Raw genomic sequence first — 17,179 nt, forward strand, 5'->3', positions numbered from 1 at the left:
ACGACCGGAATGTCTGGGGCCGGACATCATCCAATTGCAATGTATTAGATTCTGTATTAATATTTCATACAGATCAAGAAGTATAAAAAAATCCACCGAGAATATGATGCTTCGTAGAAATGGCTACCCTGGACCAATAGCCTTCAGAGAAACAGCGTTGTCTTTATTCACAAACACCAAGCCATGCCCTTTGAACAGAGCCCCATCAGCAATTTTCCTCCTCTTCCTTGCCCACGGGAATGCAATGTCGACAATCCTTTCCAGCAATCCACCAAGTTTGGTATTCTCTGCGTCTAACCACTCGACCTGCAGTGTCAGATCCTCATGGGCTTCAGCAGTGCTCGGGATCAGAGCACTCCTTGCGGAGGTGCAGGAGGGGGAGAGCGAAGAGCCCTCCAAGGCGCAAGCTTGCTCGTACGATAAGTCTAGATGGATTCGTGGGGCCTGGAACTGGGCTACAGATCCGGGTGACATGGTGTAAGTCGTAGGGACTCCGCGGGTTAGAATTCTCGGCTGTTTTAGCGCACTTTGCGCATAGGTCTGGGAAGATGAAAGGGAAAGAGCACGCTTTGGTTTTGGTGGGCAAGGACAAGGTGTTGTATCAGACTGAACTGGAGATCTAAGTGGCCGTGATGACTTCGTTTCATCATCTTCTATCGTTGATGCCGGCAGCTTTGTCGATATTGAAGACACACGAGATCTTATCGAGGTTCGTGCGCTGGGAAAACCGCGATTTATCGGCACTTCCGGGTTTCCTTCAGATCCCTTCCCGGCTGTTGTCGGTGTCGGGACTGTAGATGAAGTGGAGTGATTGTATGATCTAAAGATAACGCTCTCCGGGGCGTTGGGTATGACACATTTTTGTGCGGCAAACTTTTTGATCTTGGTTTCAAGTGCGCGGTTGAACTGATCCAAACATTGCACCATTCGAGCTTTCGCAGGTGTCGGAAAACTCACTTCATCAGATCGGGGAATCCTCCACCGCGGGTAGAGAGTCCCATGGGAGCTAGGCGTATAGAAGCCCCCGTGGGTTTTTATCAACAAATCGCACAACAAGCATGCCTGTTTATTGGATACGATAACCCGGGGTTGAGTGACCGTATTCATTTGACATTCGTAATGAAACAGCAGCTGAATTTCGGCGTGCACTCGTTTGTCCAGCTCGGGATGCTTCTGCAGTTCTTGTTCAATTTGACTTAAACTTTTCCCCGATTGCTCTTGAACCAAACGCACAAAATTCTTCTGTCTACGCGAAGTAAGAGAACGACTAAAGAGGCCTCGACGAACAGATAACGACTCGGCACCAGTCTTGCTCTCACCAAAAGGCTTGACCTCTTCTATGCGTAAGTCATGGAAAGCATGGAATTTCCGGGCCGCTGATAAGAGGTACCGTGCCGCATGGCGATACTGATGAAGTTTATTGAGGCTCCTGATCATGTCGTACCTGGGATGACTGGGGTTGTTCAAAATTGACCTGGTATCAATAGGACGAAGTACCCGCCCAACACGACGTATGATATCGTTAAGGATTGCCCTCCCTGATTCTGATCTTGCATCACGAGGTGGAAGGCTTTCAAGATCGCCAAACAAATCTATCAAAGAATCGACTTGCTGCCAATAGAAGTCAATATCTTTAGGAGGGTTTTGGTCCCAGTCCAGCAGTTTCAGGTTATCACGAAGCTTGTGTATAAATTGCACTCTTCCCGATTGTCGCGAGGACTTCGCATGACGCGATCGGAGACGACCAAGTAATCGCAATTGGCAAGCGCCGATGATCTCGTTCAGCAGCACATCTTCTTGCTTTTTCAGGGGCTCTACACCACTATTAGTGATGAATATATTTCAGTCTTCACCAACAAACCTGAACATGAGGCCTTCCTCAAAGCACTGGTTATTCTGGCGAATGCATCTTTTCGATCTGTCTGGGGTCCCGCATTTACAGCAGTCCGAATGGTAAGGCTGTGTCCATCGAGCGACTGCTCGACGCAAACAGCGCCCACCTTCCGAGGATTATCTGTGTTTGACAATAAAATGGCAAATGCCTCTGCTGTTCGCCGCTCGTCCTCGAATGACAATATGAAATGCGACGCACGGCCATCATCAATGAATTTAGATGGGATGGGGTTTTCCGGAACTGGCTCCTTCGGATTTAACAATGCCAGCAGGGCTATATTTTCCGCGATAGCGCCAAGGCGTGCCATTGTCTGTGACCCGGATCAAGAGAAGAGTTCGACATCTTGGACCATCCGGTGGGGCCTCCGGCTTGAATATGACTTCTTTTCTTAAGAGATGAACTGTTCTCCGTACATCAATGTGATATGACGTGGCGACCTTCGAGACACATGCAGGGCATCACGGCCGAATAGCAATGTATTTTGCATTTGACGCGTGCCGTTGGTCCAAGTGCCAGCCAGGAAGGATATGTTAGCAATTGGCCTATCAGGTTCACTAAGGCGTAGCTTTGCGGGAGTGCCAGCAAATCCAACGGTCAACCTGCTCAATGACTTGGGTTTGCAATTGGATGAGCCACATGTCCATGTTCATGAGGAGGTTCGGACTGCGCTCCGACATGCGATGGGAGCTCGCCGTCGGCCACTGGTTGGCTTAAATGCGGGGAAGCCCAGCCAACACCCCTGGTTTAGTACTCCGTCCCTCCATTTCAGGCCCACGCTGCGGAAGACCAACTACCATCGTAAAACAAGTCCTGGCAGAAGATGGTCCAGGGACAGCCGAAACCTTGTACCACGGCCGATACACCTTTCGCCGCGTCACTGGCATAGTTTACGAGTTGTGGTGTATATCGCGGCCTCGTGACACCCACTCAAACGCCATGAGGCCATGTGTTCTACCTGATTTGCAGTGGTACTTGCTTTGAAGCAGTGGTCATTTCAGTTTTGTAAACATGCTTTTAGCCCAGAATGTCCGGCCCATGCGGATAACGAACGTAGATATGAGTAGTGGAATCTCTATCACAGGCGGCTGCGCAACAAAGAATCCAAATCACAATTCTATAGATTGGACACTTACCATGGCAAGGCATGCTGAGATCAGAGAAATTTTTCAAATCCGGCGTGTTTTGTAAAAAATCGAAGAACAGGTCGTCCGAGTAGGACTGACAAAGATCGAATAGCTCCGGCATCGGATTACTAAACTCGCTGACCGGAAGGAGGATCCATATTCTTGCAGTCCACGGCTATCCCAAAGGAAGATGCTGATGTTTTCGTCGAATTTCTCTGCCTTTGACAAACATTGAGCTTCGTTGCTCCCGACCCGTACCTAGGTATACCGTACCATGGGGGGTTGCCCCACAGGGTTTAGCGCCACCCAAATCGGGTAAAGCGCCATATCGCTGCTTCAATGACTATATAAACTGCCTTCTTCCTGCCACTTGATCCTCCTCCTTCTTTGTCCTTATTTTTCTCTCTTTTGTCACAGATTTCTCTGCATCTGTCTTCTTGGCCCCCACTCTCAGTTTTACATGGAACAGCTGTGCTGCAGACAGCTCCAGCTATTGCTTTCACTTCCTGCTTTCCACTGTCTGTCATCCTGCTGCTTTCTGAATTACAAGCTTTGCCTGGCATGGCTGACTGATTTTTTCTTCTTCTGTCAAGATTCTTTTTCTATAACTTTGATTTATTGACTTTTATCCAGTGTCAGCAAGCTCCAAAGATGAATTTGTTACTGAAATTTCTGATTGCTTTCTCTCTCAGCACATCAGGACCTGTCATCCTTAGTCCTATCCGCAACTGTGGATCTGTGGTGACTGATGAGTCCCCTGCTTACTCACAGCATGCTGGCAATTGTGATAGCCAATGATGAAAATGCCTCATTGCAGCAAATACTCTACCCCATTGCACTTGAGACACTGGTATGCATTATGTCCCAATCATGATGAGAACTACTAAGGGCAGTATGTTCCATCCTCAGCTGGTTGAGGGGAAACATGGTTTTGGATGGCACAATCTCAGCAGCCAGTGAGAATGCACAGCCTCAGTGCTGCTGTATTGTGATTCATGACATGAGCTCAATGTGGAGCCTGCAAGGCAGCATTTACCACAACAGCAGATCTTACTACTTAGCAACTTCACCACAACAACCTGCCAGCAGAGCCTTGAAACTGGAATGACATGCTCAACCACCCATACAGAGAATACTTCAAGGCTGTAGCTGACATTGAAGTGCAAAAGATAAAGAATCAAGGCACTATTGAAGAGATTGACATACCATATGGCAAGAAGCTTGTGCCAATGATGTGGGTGTTTACCTACAAAATCAATGACAATGGCTTTCTCCTCAAGTTCAAAGCATGTCTTGTCGTCTGAGGAGATCAAGTGCCTGATAATGGCAAAGAAACGGCATCAGATACGCTTGCAGCTCGTACAGCAAGAGCCCTACTAGCAATCATAGCTTATTTTGACCTGGATGCGCGCCATATGGATGGTGTCAACACCTTTTTGAATGGCATGCTTGAGGAGGACAAACAATACATTTGCTACCAACCTCAGGGCTTCTATAAATACAACAAAGCATGGAAGCTTCTACACCCACTTTATGGCCTACCTCGCTCAAGTCCTTTGGTTTTACACCAGTCTCTGAGGACCATTGCCTGCTAACAAATGGTTGAATTATTGTCTTCTTCTATGTCAACGACATTGTTATTCTGAACCACAAAGAACACCAAAAGGAACTGCTGAAGAAAACATACAAATTCCACAATATGGGAGATCTTAAATGGTTCCTTGGTATCCACATTACTAGGGACCATGCAAATCAAAAGGTTTACCTCACCCAGGACTCATATATCAATAAGATCATCAAGGACTACAGCCTTAGTGACAGACCGCACATTTACACCCCCTTGTCTAAAGACTCTGCCTCCGCCTACACACCTTACAAAGGCAAGGCTACTACTGAAGAAATAAAGATCTTCCAACATCACATTGGCTCTATAATGTATCTAGCCTACATGGCATTGCACAGGCTGCGAGCCTGCTTGCTCACTTTATGCAAAACCCTTCACCCTTTCACTCAACTGAGGTTGATCGAGTTATTTGCTATCTTAGGGACACAAAGGATCTCTCACTGATTTATGATGGCCTCTCAACAGACTCTGGCACAACTCAAAAGCCTCATACACTACAAATTCAATAATTGAAGGCTTCAGCGACACTGCTTTTGCAGATGATTTGAACACTCACCACAGCTCAGAAGGCTACTTATTCAAACTATTTGGCGGCCGAGTTGAATGGCGAGCTATTCATCAAGACACAGTTACTACATCTACAACTGAAGCTGAGCTACTAGCCCTGAGCCACACTGGCACACAGGTCTACTGGTGGCAACAATTTTTCAAGCAACTTGGCTTCAATCCTGGGCACTGCCTCAGCCTACAAACTGACAACCAAATGGCTGCAGGAATTTGCACCAAAACTAAGCCTAGCATTTCTACAAAACTCAAGCATGTTGATATTCATCAACACTGGCTGCAGGAATGTGTTCAGGATGGATCTTTGGACATTAGTTGGATCAGTACACTGTCCATGCCCGCTGACAGCCTGACCAAACCCCTCGGCTACCAGAAGCATCAGTGCTTTGTGCAGTTACTGGGTCTCACCTGGTGCACGCTGCTCTAGCCTTCTTAGTGTCTTGGACCTAATTTGACTGTGCACCTGACCCCTTAGCCCGGCCTCCTGGCGCCTATTTGCAGCTCTTCAAGCTGGGAGGATATGTTGAACACAGTGCTTAGTTTCTCCAGTCTACATTAGGTTTAGTGTCTTGTAGAGATTTCACCCCCTTGAGATGTTCAATCTCCGCCCTAGTTTTACACACAATATAGGCAATACACAATATACACTCATTATATTTGGTCTTGCAAGATCATTGCACGTGCGCATGCAACAGATCCTCAAAAGGGATTAGTGTAGAATCAGAGTTTCCATACCCCAAAGGGGCTGGAAACAAACACAGCTAACATACAGGTTTTCCATCCCAACCACCATAACGTCAAAAAAGCAAGAAATGGTATGTATATAGAAAATATAGATAGACCCCTCAATGCCATTTAGCTGGTGCATCCAGGATGCCGCGCATCTCTGCTGCTGCATCTATTTGTCCTGGATCACTCTCTGCTGGCTCCGTGTTGATATGCCAGAATTGCCCAAGAAGTCCAGTCTCCATCATGAATCTGGCTGCTCTGATGCTGTACTTTTGCTGTGAGAGCATTATTCTCAGGTCTGTGGTCCTTCTTTCCTCTTTCCATATGATGTCCTCTCTGAGCTGACGGAATTTTGGGCAGCTAATCAGGATATGTCTCACCGACTGAGCCTCCCTTCCGCACTCGCATCTGCCATGAGTTAATTTAGTTGGCCTCTTAACTAGTTAGTTAATTAAGCTTAGAGGCAGGAGTCACGTGGCAAACAGTGATTAGGCCAAGCAGTACGCAGGAGAAGCGGATTAACTGACTGAAGTGATTATGCACTTAATTGCATATTATGTAGTAATTTAACCTGGCTTATGATTTTTGTAATCTGATTGAACATACAAAAAGTCCCGGAGAGTGGCCTAAACTCATTGGCTGGAGGATATGATGTCAGCGCAGGAATGCCTTCCTCTTTGGGCATTGTGCAGGAAGACCTGGCAACACGCAAAAGGGGCTGTCAAAGAAGGCAGGTAAGCCCCTTGGTTTGGCTGATAAAGCACTGTGATCTTCCACAGAAAGAGACACTTTGCCTCCCACAGTGATTATTCTATGAGAGCAAAAGCAATCATGGCCAACACGCAAAGACTCTTGGATTATCTGATGGTGGCGCCCCCGGGCCTCCCTACCGAAGAAACGAACAAAACACCTAATACAACAAATGAGCAATATAATTGGAGGCAGATCAACAGCATTAATCAATGGTCCGAATTCACCTACGCCCATATCATTCAGCGTTACGGGACCTTGCTTCAGCAAACCCACATAGCAAGAGAACTGATGCCAAACTCTCCTCCACAACCTATAAACACTGAGCTGATGTTCGCAGTCCGTTTTACAACCTATGTCCAAAGTCGATTACGCCGCGCGCTGCGAGCTGGTTTCCAGCATATGGCACCTCAGCTTGCCAATCTGCGTCTTACTCCCATCACAGTCGACATAGGCGATGCAGCTCAGATTATCAACAACTTCCGACCTGATATTGCGTTTTTCCGAGCTGGCAGTACACTCAACTCCTCTCCCAATCGCTGCCCAGGAGACCTGAAGGTGTCATGGAAATGGGGATCTGACTGGGCAGCAGCCGATATAGCCCGCAGAGAGTATTTTCAGGTCTTGTCCCAGGTCAACTATTACATGAAACAGCACAACGCGCGGTATGGCTTTGTCCTAACTGATACTGAGCTGGTCCCTATTAAGAGACTCGATTCAAATGGCAACCTGTTGGTAGCACAGGCCATACCATGGGCAGCAGCAGGGCCTGGACGTTTGACCATTCTTCTCGGGCTTTGGTATCTTGGGATGTTGGGGGCTGCGGATGATGACTGGCAGCTGTAGAACGAAGCAGGAAATGCAATTGCGCAACATGCTTGGGACGTCAAGTGATAACCAGCCTAGTAATATTTTGTGTTTGGTGGGAGGCCTTGTTTCTGATCATCTGCCTGTAAAACCTATCAGTGACAAGGAAATAAGCAGGGAAATTTTTTTGAGACACCAACAAGTTTCACTCCAACACTCTCAACGCATTTGGTTTCAAACTTGAACCAGTTACGTTCTCTCTCTCTGACATAAGTGATGTCGGGATAAGTGATCGCAACATCAAAATCTATCCACACAACTCTTTCTGGGTCACCAGGAACAATCATAATGTTCTTGGGATATGGATCATTGTGTTCAACCAAAGCTGAATGGATCTGTTGGATGCCATTGACTGCCTTGGCCATTCGCTCTTTGCTGTACGTGACACAGTTCATTAACAAGGCGTTCGGGAGGTATTCCAGCAAAATAGCACTTGGAAGGCCAGCATCGTGCTGAAAGGCATCCAGATGGGGGGCAAAGGCCTTTTGGTTCAGAGAAAATGTGTATCCATAAAACTGTGGTACGTAGCCCCTGTCGCATACACCGGATCGCTTGAGACTGCAGTAGGCCCGGATTTCGCAGCGAGCGCGGTTCAAATCACGAATCCCATCATCAGCATACCCGGCGTCTTCATTGTTGTGGAACTGGGCATGGTCAGAAATTGGTAGGTTTGGCATATAGCAATGGTCAAGGCACATACAACTTTCAGAACGCGGGGCTTGCCATCATAGTTCACATGGAATATCAATGACGTGTTTGATCTTTTCAGTGTTTTAATAAAGTCAATCTTTGTGGGAGCGATCTCAATCCTCAAATTGTTGTCAAATCCTTTCTCGTTCTCGTAAATGGTACCCTCTGGGCCACATGGGCGACTGGTGTGACCCAACATGAGAGCGGGTGAGAAAAGTGACAAGCAGTAGCCACTGGTAACCTCCACAGTGGAAGACGATGAGATGGAAGAAGATGAGATAAACTTGACGCGCTGTGAAGGTAGTTATGTATCCGTGTTATTGTGTTTGTTTAGTTTGTATCTAGAGCACGTGACTGAGCTGGCGGTGATCACGTGAGGACAAGCCCGCATAGCTGCTGACAAAGCGGCTGGGACCGGTGGATGACATAATCAATCAATCAATCAATCAATCAAACTCTCTCATGGCTTGGCTTTAAGGCCGTAACCTTTAACCAAAATGCCCCTTAAAAAGCGCCCGCCGTGCAGGGCTGCTGGGTACGTATGAAAACTTCGCATGTGTACGGAGTAATTACTCGGAGTCTACGGAATATTGTTTCACTGGTTCCTCTTTCTTACTCTACCTATCGTACAGCATTGTAATAAGGCATACTTCATTCATACTATAGTCCTTAAGGCATTCCTGCTAGCCATATTTGCGCACCGCGGAGGAGCACCCGTGATTTAGTATATTTTTTTCGCCGGCAAAAACTGAATGCGTATCAACCATAGAGGGGATTCGAAAAGACAAATATCTGATCTAATTGTGTACGGGGAGATGAATCAGCGGAAGGAATGCTCTCTTCCAAGCTCCAACCACAACTTTCCAACCTCTCTCTCGAAGATAGCATGTGAAGGGAGCAATCATCCAGGATAGGGGTGGGATGAACTCAGGGTCCTTTGTTGTTCCCTAGAGATGATCAAATATCTTCACAGGGCGAGTTGCGTGATGCAGTTGAAAATCGTCACCCGAGGTAATAGAATCGAGCTCCCCGTGCTGAGGGCATGGATAGCACATTGAAAAGTACCCAAGAACTAGCAATGATAGTCACTTGTGAAAGACTGAAGAAACATGATGATAAAAAGGTTACTGCAGAAAAGAGTGGCCTTCAGCTCCGGGGAAAGGTGAAATTTTCCACAGGGTGCGAACATTGTGTGTGGTTCAGAATAACTGAAATCCTCCACAGACCTAGTGAATGCCACTTCAAGGCACTGCGCTGAAGTGCAGGACACACAAGTCTGTCAAAGTGTGTCTCTATTAGCCCTTGCATTTTGCAGTCATGGCCCTCTGTTAGAACTCTCTATCATTTTGCGTCTATTCCTCATGAAACACAGCCCATACGTCTATATGGGATCTGGGAATATTCCGAACGATAGGACTCCTTGAAGCAAACCTTCCAGAGGTTTGTAGCAGCGCCAACTCCACCAAGTGTCCTGGGTGGTGTCAAAGTCCATCCGCAATTCCCGCGCACTATCATGGCTCATTGGCTTTACATGCGAGGAAAGCACGTAGCAGGGATAATGACCATCCGGATGCATCTCTGTATAGAGAGCAGACAGAGACCTTCAAGACATTCAGTGCAGCGACTCTGGAACCGGACAGAAGGAAAATCTCTATCCAATGAGTGTTGCCCATTGGAAGAACCTGGCGCGTATGTCTTTCGAGAACCAGGAAGCGTCAAGCCTCAAAACTCCAATCTGGGTCAAGGAGAAGTTCTAGAAACCGCCGATAATGACATTGACATATCGTCATCGATGGCAGATCTTGTGCGCCTGGAGAGCTGGGAAATATTTGTAGTGGAGAAGAACGGGCTGAATACCCCTGTTGGCCAGGCAATGTTAGAGCATGTACACTTCTCTCGGCTGACTTGATTTCCTCCACTCCAAATGGCATGTGAGGTTGCATCTTGTGAGTGCGGTTCCCGTGGCTTAGAGTGAGGAGTTGGCTGAGGTGGTTGGCAAGTTAGCCAAAATCCAAGAAAAGCAGAGCTCAATGAAGGGAGGAGGATGGTGCTCAGCCATTGCACCCGTATTCCGAAGGTTTTGCACCCAAGAAACCGTTGCACTGCCCGCACGGCTTGTTTGCCGGAACTGGCCTGGCTAGCCGCTCGCCAAATTGCTGCTTTGAGGATCCCACCAACCAGCGCAGGCCATTGAAGCCACTCGCTGACTCGGACGCCGTGCAAATTCCGCTTTGCTTCCCCATAGGGCTGACCGAACCGTTTCGGTTGCCTCCTTGTCTCCCGTCGTCTTTTTCTCCTGGATTGATGGATAGTTATCGCCAAACACCGCTCGAAGGCAACACAAAACTTTTCTTTCGGTGGGCCAGTCTTCTCGAAACTTCTCCCCGTGTTTCCCAGTCGCAAGATACCAGTCGCAGCAACGGCAACAGGCCAATCATCGCGCGTTGTTTCGAGTGTCTGCGGTGTAGATATGTTTATCGCCTGAAAACGTTCGTCGCTTTTGCTTGCGCCTTACTACGATATCCCTCTACAAGCTGTTGCAATGATAAGCGACGACGGTCGTCCGGGATCCAAAACTACAAACCTCATCGTGGTGGGTTGAGAGTCGTGCTCTGCACCCAGATCCCATCCTAACAATCGCCAAAGCTAATTTGCAATTGCTTTATACACTAGGGTTGTGTAATAGTCCTTGCTATCCTCTGCGTCATTATCCTGATATACTTCGTCCTGCGAAGCCTTCGTGCTCGAAACTACGAGCCAAAATTTATCCCAACAAAATTCTTGAAGCGCAAATGGAAGGAATGGGTGCCCCGTGCCGCTTATGGCCACGTTCCAAGCAACTCTGGAGCGGGACGAGACGGCTCATCGTCGCTCGATTTGGTGCAGAATACGGCCTATGCAGGTGCAGGAGCCGCGGAAATGGAGGCGACACAGGCGGCAATCGACCGACACACATCGATCCGATCTATAATAACCCTTCCTGCCTACTCACCCATCCCTAAGCCGTCCGAACAAGTGATCGGAAGGGAAGGAGAGCGAGCCGGTATGGATGTCGTGGTGGAGTTTCCGGAAACAGTGGACGAAGAGGAGACCCGGAGAGAGGAAGAGATGGAGACTCTGTATCAAATTCGACTACGTCGCAGACAGGAAATTGCGGAGCGAGAGGAAAGGCGGCGGATACGCCGGGAGGCGCGTGAACGTGGAGACTGGGTGCTTTTAGAGCAACTCCGTGCGGAGAGCAGCGCTAGGGTGCAGGCCCGCGCAAACAACGAGACAGTGTCCGCAGCCTCGCTCTTAGCGGAGCATCAGTCTCGGGGCCGGGAAAGACGCATATCAAGTGTATCATATGCCGCTGTTGGGCATGTCCGCCATGATGGCTCTCGTCTGCGCGCAAGTTCTCAGGGATCGGATTCCCGGCCCCTCCTAGATACCCCCGCGGCCATGGCCCAGGGCGGAAGTGGAATGCCGCCGATGCATCGTCGTACTTTGTCCAGCACCTCTGTCCTGTCACAGTCTACAATCTTCTCCGATGCTGAAAATGCACCCACTCCAGAAACTGACATTGCAGACTCTTCTATCCCACAACCTCCACCCTACGAAGATCTTGGCGAGGCTCCTCCGTACCCTGAATCACCGCAATTTGCTCACCAGCCGACCCAGCTCGCTCCAAATAGCAATGTACCTAGTATTGCTGTCGAGAATGCGACGCCACCCCCTAGCACTCCTCATTCGCCCGTTTTTCCTTCCAGAAGCGCTGTATCTGTTCCACCATAGCCTTCCCATAACTAATCATGCATATCCACCTCTCCTACTAGTCCTACTAGGATTAATGCTGCACCGATAAACTTCGGAGTCGGTATTTATACACCTACGGGCCTCAGCCCTAACCCACTGCCCTTTTTTATCCGTTTCTTGTGCTCCGAATAAAATCCCATCTAACGAACTCATGACTCTCTGGCAAAATCTTCTACAAATCCTTGCTTAACATTTGGTTTTTGATTAATAGTTGGGTGCCTTGGTTTTCTTTCCTCCTCGCCTCCGGGTCTACGGCATACTCGGTTTGCTTTTGTATTGACCACATTGGTGTGCTGATTTGCCATAAGAATATCTTTTTTTGTTCACGGACAGAAGAACATCATTACATCAATTGTCCTGTATATTTGTCATTGTTAATATCTTGATATCACCCGTTTCTTGAACCTTGAGCAGTTATAATTGCCCTTTGGGCTTTGGGTTGTCAGTCCAATCGGTGTCGAGGAAAGACTCAGTTACAAAATTTTTGTCAGGCTTTTTTTTTCTGTCTGGAATTGTTATCGAGTTCTCATGGCAACACTGAGACATGACGGCCTGACCCTCAAAATTAACTTTGATTAACTAACCGGACCCGTCAGTTCATTTGTCTTCGCAAAGGCAGATAGGAACCTCCAGCTCCCTCTGCAAGGTAACGTTTGGGTTAGAGTTGAAAACGGCTCGTCGCCTTCGTTCAACAACAGCAGAAGCACTTTCCGAGCCTCACGTCCGTCAACTAGGTTGAAAATAGTTCGAAGAATGTTAGCCGACCTCCGTTTGTTTTCGATGATGGCGCGGTTTTGGCTACTTTCGTTCATCATAGATCCGAGCTTCGACCATCCAGACGTCCCCACCGGTTCGCGGTGGTTCAGTCGAATCTTGTTCAGCAGGGTATGGACCCGTAAAAATTCCCATCTAACATTCCTCTTATGCTCAGGGCGAAAAAAAATAAATTTTCTGAAGCTCAATTCATGCCTCAATTCAAGCTTAGAGCATGGGTATTGACATCTAACTTTACAGGGTTTACTTCAGGTAATATGCTCCCCGAGGTCTTCCTATTCCCAGGACTCGATCCGTATACGTCAGTGTCTTTGGGCCGCCCTGATTTTATCCCTTAATGCCGCCATTTTTGTGGTATCGGTCTCCGGTGATGCGCCGATAACTTTGACGGTTGCCTCCAATATCGGCTCTTCAATTTCGAGAAACTTTCCTTCCGCGGAGTAGATCAGCTGTCCATGGCGAGACTCGTCAGCCATCAAAATCACAGCAGAGCGAGCGACGTCCTCTGCAGATTGAACTTTCCATCCAACAGCCTCCAACAGGGCCCGGGGAACAATTGCCGTGTCCGTCCAGGCGGGAGCGAGTGAGTTTATACGAATGGAGAGGCCGGGATACAGATCGCGAGCCACAAGCCCACGCATGAAACCTTGTAAAGCATTAGCGATGTGAAGCGCTAGGGTGAAAAAGAAGCACAATGGGAAGTCTCGCTTACCTATAACTCCATGTTTTGAAGCGCCTTCACAGCGCCAGTTTCAGTATATATCCCCGGGAAATAGGGAAAATTTAAACTTTGCACTTACAATAGTCGACGATTCCGAATCTTTGGAAACCTAAGGCACCGTCAGGTTCCAAACCATTTTCCAGAGAAAACAGAAAAGGATTGTCAGGAAGGACGAACACATACCACTGGCCGAGGCCGTGATCACGATACTTCCGCCACTCTCCTGTTTTCTCATATACCAAATGGCTAACTTCGTCATGTTAATGACGCCCATCAAGTTCACATCCAATGTAAGTCCACTCGGCTGGAATGGGTCGCCATCATCGTCAACCCTTTCATCAAAGTAGTCCGCCCGGTGGCTAATACCGGCATTGCAAAAAGCATGGTCAATCCGGCCGTATTTCTGCTTTGTCTCGCGAAACCAACCGCATAGATCTTTCCACTTCGTGACATCAACAGGCGTGAATATCAAGCCATCGGCCTGAAGAACATCATCAGGCGGAGGTAAGAGATCGCCGATCGAGACCCTCGCTCCAAGAGATAGGAGGAGTTTAGCCGTTGCGAGACCGATTCCGGAAGAGCCGCCTGATATGATCATGTGTTAGCATTTGTTTAACGAATAGATGTCGATGCGTTGAAAATGTGTTTCGCGCCACTAGGGCGATTATTATACTTACCTGAGATGGTGACCACCTTATCTTTGAGGCCCGTCAACGATTCGTCCGTGATAGTAATCGATGTCATTTTGAATGGCCTCCCGCAAGTAAATTATCATAAATCTGTTTCTCTTTGATACGGCAGAAACGCTGTGATAAATGTTCTTGCCCGAAACCCAAGGGGGCGCGGCATGCACCGTTACCCTCGTCCGCTGCTAAGGTTTTAACGCGGGGTAACTTGTTATGTATGTCTTGAATACATGCATGCATCATGGGCTCAAGGCTCGTTCTCAGGGGATTGTTGACCAGCGCCCTGGTATTAACTACATACTATGAAGTGGAGTTGCTTTTCCCACAAACTGGCCTTCTCCACTCGTCAATTAGATCCGAGGATCGCATTGCGTCGTTTGGGTGACTAGACTCTGATAAACGACTCCGCGATGCCTCGGAACGCTGAATTTTATTCAACCGACGATGCCAGAATTCAATCGGCGCCTTTTGGTGGTTGTTTGGCCTTAACATTTAAAACCTCCCATTCTCGGGCGGAAGTCGAGGTTACACCTCCTAGAAATCAACCGTCCTCCGAGAGAATCGCAGTGCTTTAACCGTAATGGCTGGCTTTCCGCTTGAGCTCCTCAGATCCCGAGAGTTTGCGGTGGTGACCTTCTGGCCCAGTCTCTGAAGTATTTAGGAGTTACAGATGTGTATGGGCTACATGGTGGTCATCTAGATGCATTTCTCATAGGATGTGAGTTCATTGGCATCAGGCTGATAGACACTCGACATGAAACCGTCGCAGTCCAGGCTGCAGAATGATACTCCAAGATCCCCAGCAAGGTTGGCGTCTGCTTTGTGACTGCCAATAGCGGGTGAGAACGAAAACATCCACATGAGTTTCCAACGCTTTCGATCCTGTAATATTTACAGAGATTCCGGGTACAGCAATGGCCTGCCAGGATTGGCCACTGCATATGCAGATCGAAGTTCGATCTTTTGCATCACATCTTCGGCGCCACTGCGGGATGCAGAAAACAATTCTCTCCAGGGAAGCATAGATCAAGTCGTCGTGGCGAAGCCCTTGACCAAATTTGCACACCGTATCACGCACGCCGAGGATATTCCCCGTTTAGTTTCTCATGCATTTCGAAACTCCGTAGCTGGCCCACCAGGTAGGGAAGAAATAGAATCACGGACGATATATATATCAAGGCTTACGGAGTATAGGCCCCGTATTGATTGACTTTCCGATCGATGTGCTGTTCTCTCCTGTTCACCAGTCAAGGATATCGTGGGGATCCATTTCTTCTCCGATTCCATACCCCCCGGGTCCTCATAAGGATGCAATCGAAGAAGCACTTAATATCTTAAAGCAACCAACACGCCCTGTGATCATTGTTGGGACCGGTGCAAGGTCACAAAAGGTGCGTACGAACGATTGTACACAGTCTCGAGCTGACTTCTAGGGTGCAGTGCGCCCCAGAACTGCTCAAGTTCATCGAAAACACCTATATTCCGATATTTAATTCAAAGAAGTACTCGGCCTTCGTTCCTATTTCACATCCTTTGAATGGTGGAAATGCAACAAATTTGGCGTTATTTCGGGCTATAGGGTACCCTCCGCCAGATGCAATTATCCTTCTTGGAGCAAGAACTGGAATGTACCTGGCTGGCCGCAGCGGGGCAATTATCCCTAAGGAAGGATGCAAGGTTATCCAAGTTGATCTTGACGGCGGTGAAATTGGTAGATCATTGCCTATTGATCTTGGGATCGTCTCCGATGTTGGCCAGGTTTTGATTGCATTGAACGAGGCGTTGTCCAAGTCCGAAATTCGAGTGCAAAAGGAATGGGTTAAGGTTGCCACCAGCATCAAATCTCTTCAAAGTCGACACGAGCAGGAACCAACGGGATCAGCCCGGGCCGTCTACATCCATTTCACGCTCTTAAGCAGTTTTTCTGTTCCCTCAAACCAGGGAGCATCATTTGCACCGATGGTGGTGAATGCGAACTCTGGGCTTCCCACTGTATTGCTTTGGCAAGTCCTCACATAGTCCTCAGGTCAACCGGGTATCTTGGATTCCTAGGAAATGGATTTGGCTATGCTTTAGGCTGCGCAATTGCTGCTCCAGACCGCCAGATCATCAATGTCCAAGGCGATGGCTCTGCAGGATTCCACTTCACGGAACTGGACACGTATGCCAGGTTCCAGCTCAATATCATGACTGTTGTTATCAATAATTACTGTTTGGGGGTGAGCTCAAACGGACAGGATCTCATTTATGGGACAGAAAACCCGGCCCGACCGATCAGCAGCCTCAGTCCCGCGACCGCCTTCGAAATTGTTGCAAAGGGGTTGGGAAATGAGTCCGCCCGGGTCGATTCAATCGATGACATCCAGAAAACGGTGGAGGAGTTATCCGCGGTCGAGGGGCCGTCATGTATCAACTTGATTGTCAGCAATAAGCCGACACATGCTAGCACTGAACGTATGGTGGGTAATACACACAACCCGGAGATGGTTGTGATTCCATACTATGATCATATTCCTCGGGCATACTATAAATCGAAGTGACAGTTTGAAGATGAACAGGGGCGGCCGGAAACGGGCAATCAACCAGTGGCAGAAGCACCGATTTGTGATATAGAGCAGCTAAACCAAACAACTGGTGTACCAGTAAGTAGGGATTTAGTTAGCCACCAAGCAGTTTGTTTGCGGTCGTGGTGGGCCCCAGTGCATATTCCAGCTCGGATCCATCATATGAGAGGTCGAGTCAGCCGGAGAAAGTTGTTCCGGCTCCCCGGCAGACCGGCGGATCGGGCTCAATGAAAATTATTTGTTACATAATCCGGCGCTGTGGGCCTGGGCCGGGACGGGGCAAGAAGGGGGGTGAATCGCGCTTTCCCGTTCCTGGATTTAGCGCGAGGTGAGCGCCCGGAACGTAAACAAACAGAGAGCTTGTCGTTCTTGTCCACCATCTGTCGGCAAACTCTTC

The 17,179-nt window shown here is 48.3% G+C and overlaps 7 protein-coding genes across 7 annotated transcripts; 4 read left to right on the forward strand and 3 right to left on the reverse strand.

Annotated features, from left to right (window-relative positions):
• Positions 1-123: 123 nt before the first annotated feature.
• Positions 124-2,201, reverse strand: D8B26_004535 (uncharacterized protein; the record flags this gene model as incomplete). The annotated part of the gene is made up of 2 exons (XM_003070316.2): positions 124-1,814; positions 1,862-2,201. The coding sequence occupies 2 exons, from the start codon at positions 2,199-2,201 to the stop codon at positions 124-126; spliced, it is 2,031 nt and encodes a 676-aa protein (XP_003070362.2).
• A 4,565-nt stretch (positions 2,202-6,766) lies between these two features.
• Positions 6,767-7,633, forward strand: D8B26_004536 (uncharacterized protein; the record flags this gene model as incomplete). Its single annotated transcript, XM_003070317.2, has 1 exon — positions 6,767-7,633. The coding sequence occupies one exon, from the start codon at positions 6,767-6,769 to the stop codon at positions 7,529-7,531; it is 765 nt and encodes a 254-aa protein (XP_003070363.2). The 3' UTR covers positions 7,532-7,633.
• Positions 6,775-8,495, reverse strand: D8B26_004537 (uncharacterized protein). Its single transcript, XM_066124521.1, has 2 exons — positions 8,253-8,495; positions 6,775-8,196 (listed from the first exon to the last, which is right to left on the reverse strand). Exons 1-2 carry the CDS (start codon positions 8,439-8,441, stop codon positions 7,648-7,650), a joined length of 738 nt encoding a protein of 245 aa, XP_065980602.1. The 5' UTR covers positions 8,442-8,495; the 3' UTR covers positions 6,775-7,647.
• A 1,960-nt stretch (positions 8,496-10,455) lies between these two features.
• On the forward strand, positions 10,456-12,050 carry D8B26_004538 (uncharacterized protein). The gene is made up of 2 exons (XM_003070319.2): positions 10,456-10,835; positions 10,916-12,050. Exons 1-2 carry the CDS (start codon positions 10,785-10,787, stop codon positions 12,014-12,016), a joined length of 1,152 nt encoding a protein of 383 aa, XP_003070365.2. The 5' UTR covers positions 10,456-10,784; the 3' UTR covers positions 12,017-12,050.
• Positions 12,051-12,201: 151 nt separating this feature from the next.
• On the reverse strand, positions 12,202-14,396 carry D8B26_004539 (uncharacterized protein). Its single transcript, XM_003070320.2, has 5 exons — positions 14,210-14,396; positions 13,716-14,117; positions 13,612-13,641; positions 13,524-13,547; positions 12,202-13,457 (listed from the first exon to the last, which is right to left on the reverse strand). The coding sequence occupies exons 1-5, from the start codon at positions 14,274-14,276 to the stop codon at positions 13,114-13,116; spliced, it is 867 nt and encodes a 288-aa protein (XP_003070366.1). The 5' UTR covers positions 14,277-14,396; the 3' UTR covers positions 12,202-13,113.
• A 681-nt stretch (positions 14,397-15,077) lies between these two features.
• Positions 15,078-16,237, forward strand: D8B26_004540 (uncharacterized protein; the record flags this gene model as incomplete). The annotated part of the gene is made up of 3 exons (XM_066124522.1): positions 15,078-15,357; positions 15,413-15,609; positions 15,659-16,237. 3 exons carry the CDS (start codon positions 15,078-15,080, stop codon positions 16,235-16,237), a joined length of 1,056 nt encoding a protein of 351 aa, XP_065980603.1.
• A 167-nt stretch (positions 16,238-16,404) lies between these two features.
• On the forward strand, positions 16,405-16,758 carry D8B26_004541 (uncharacterized protein; the record flags this gene model as incomplete). The annotated part of the gene is made up of 1 exon (XM_066124523.1): positions 16,405-16,758. The coding sequence occupies one exon, from the start codon at positions 16,405-16,407 to the stop codon at positions 16,756-16,758; it is 354 nt and encodes a 117-aa protein (XP_065980604.1).
• Between the last annotated feature and the right edge of the window lie 421 nt (positions 16,759-17,179).

The sequence above is a fragment of the Coccidioides posadasii genome, chromosome 2 (genome assembly GCF_018416015.2).
Source record: "Coccidioides posadasii str. Silveira chromosome 2, complete sequence".
NCBI classification, from domain to species: domain Eukaryota; kingdom Fungi; phylum Ascomycota; class Eurotiomycetes; order Onygenales; family Onygenaceae; genus Coccidioides; species Coccidioides posadasii.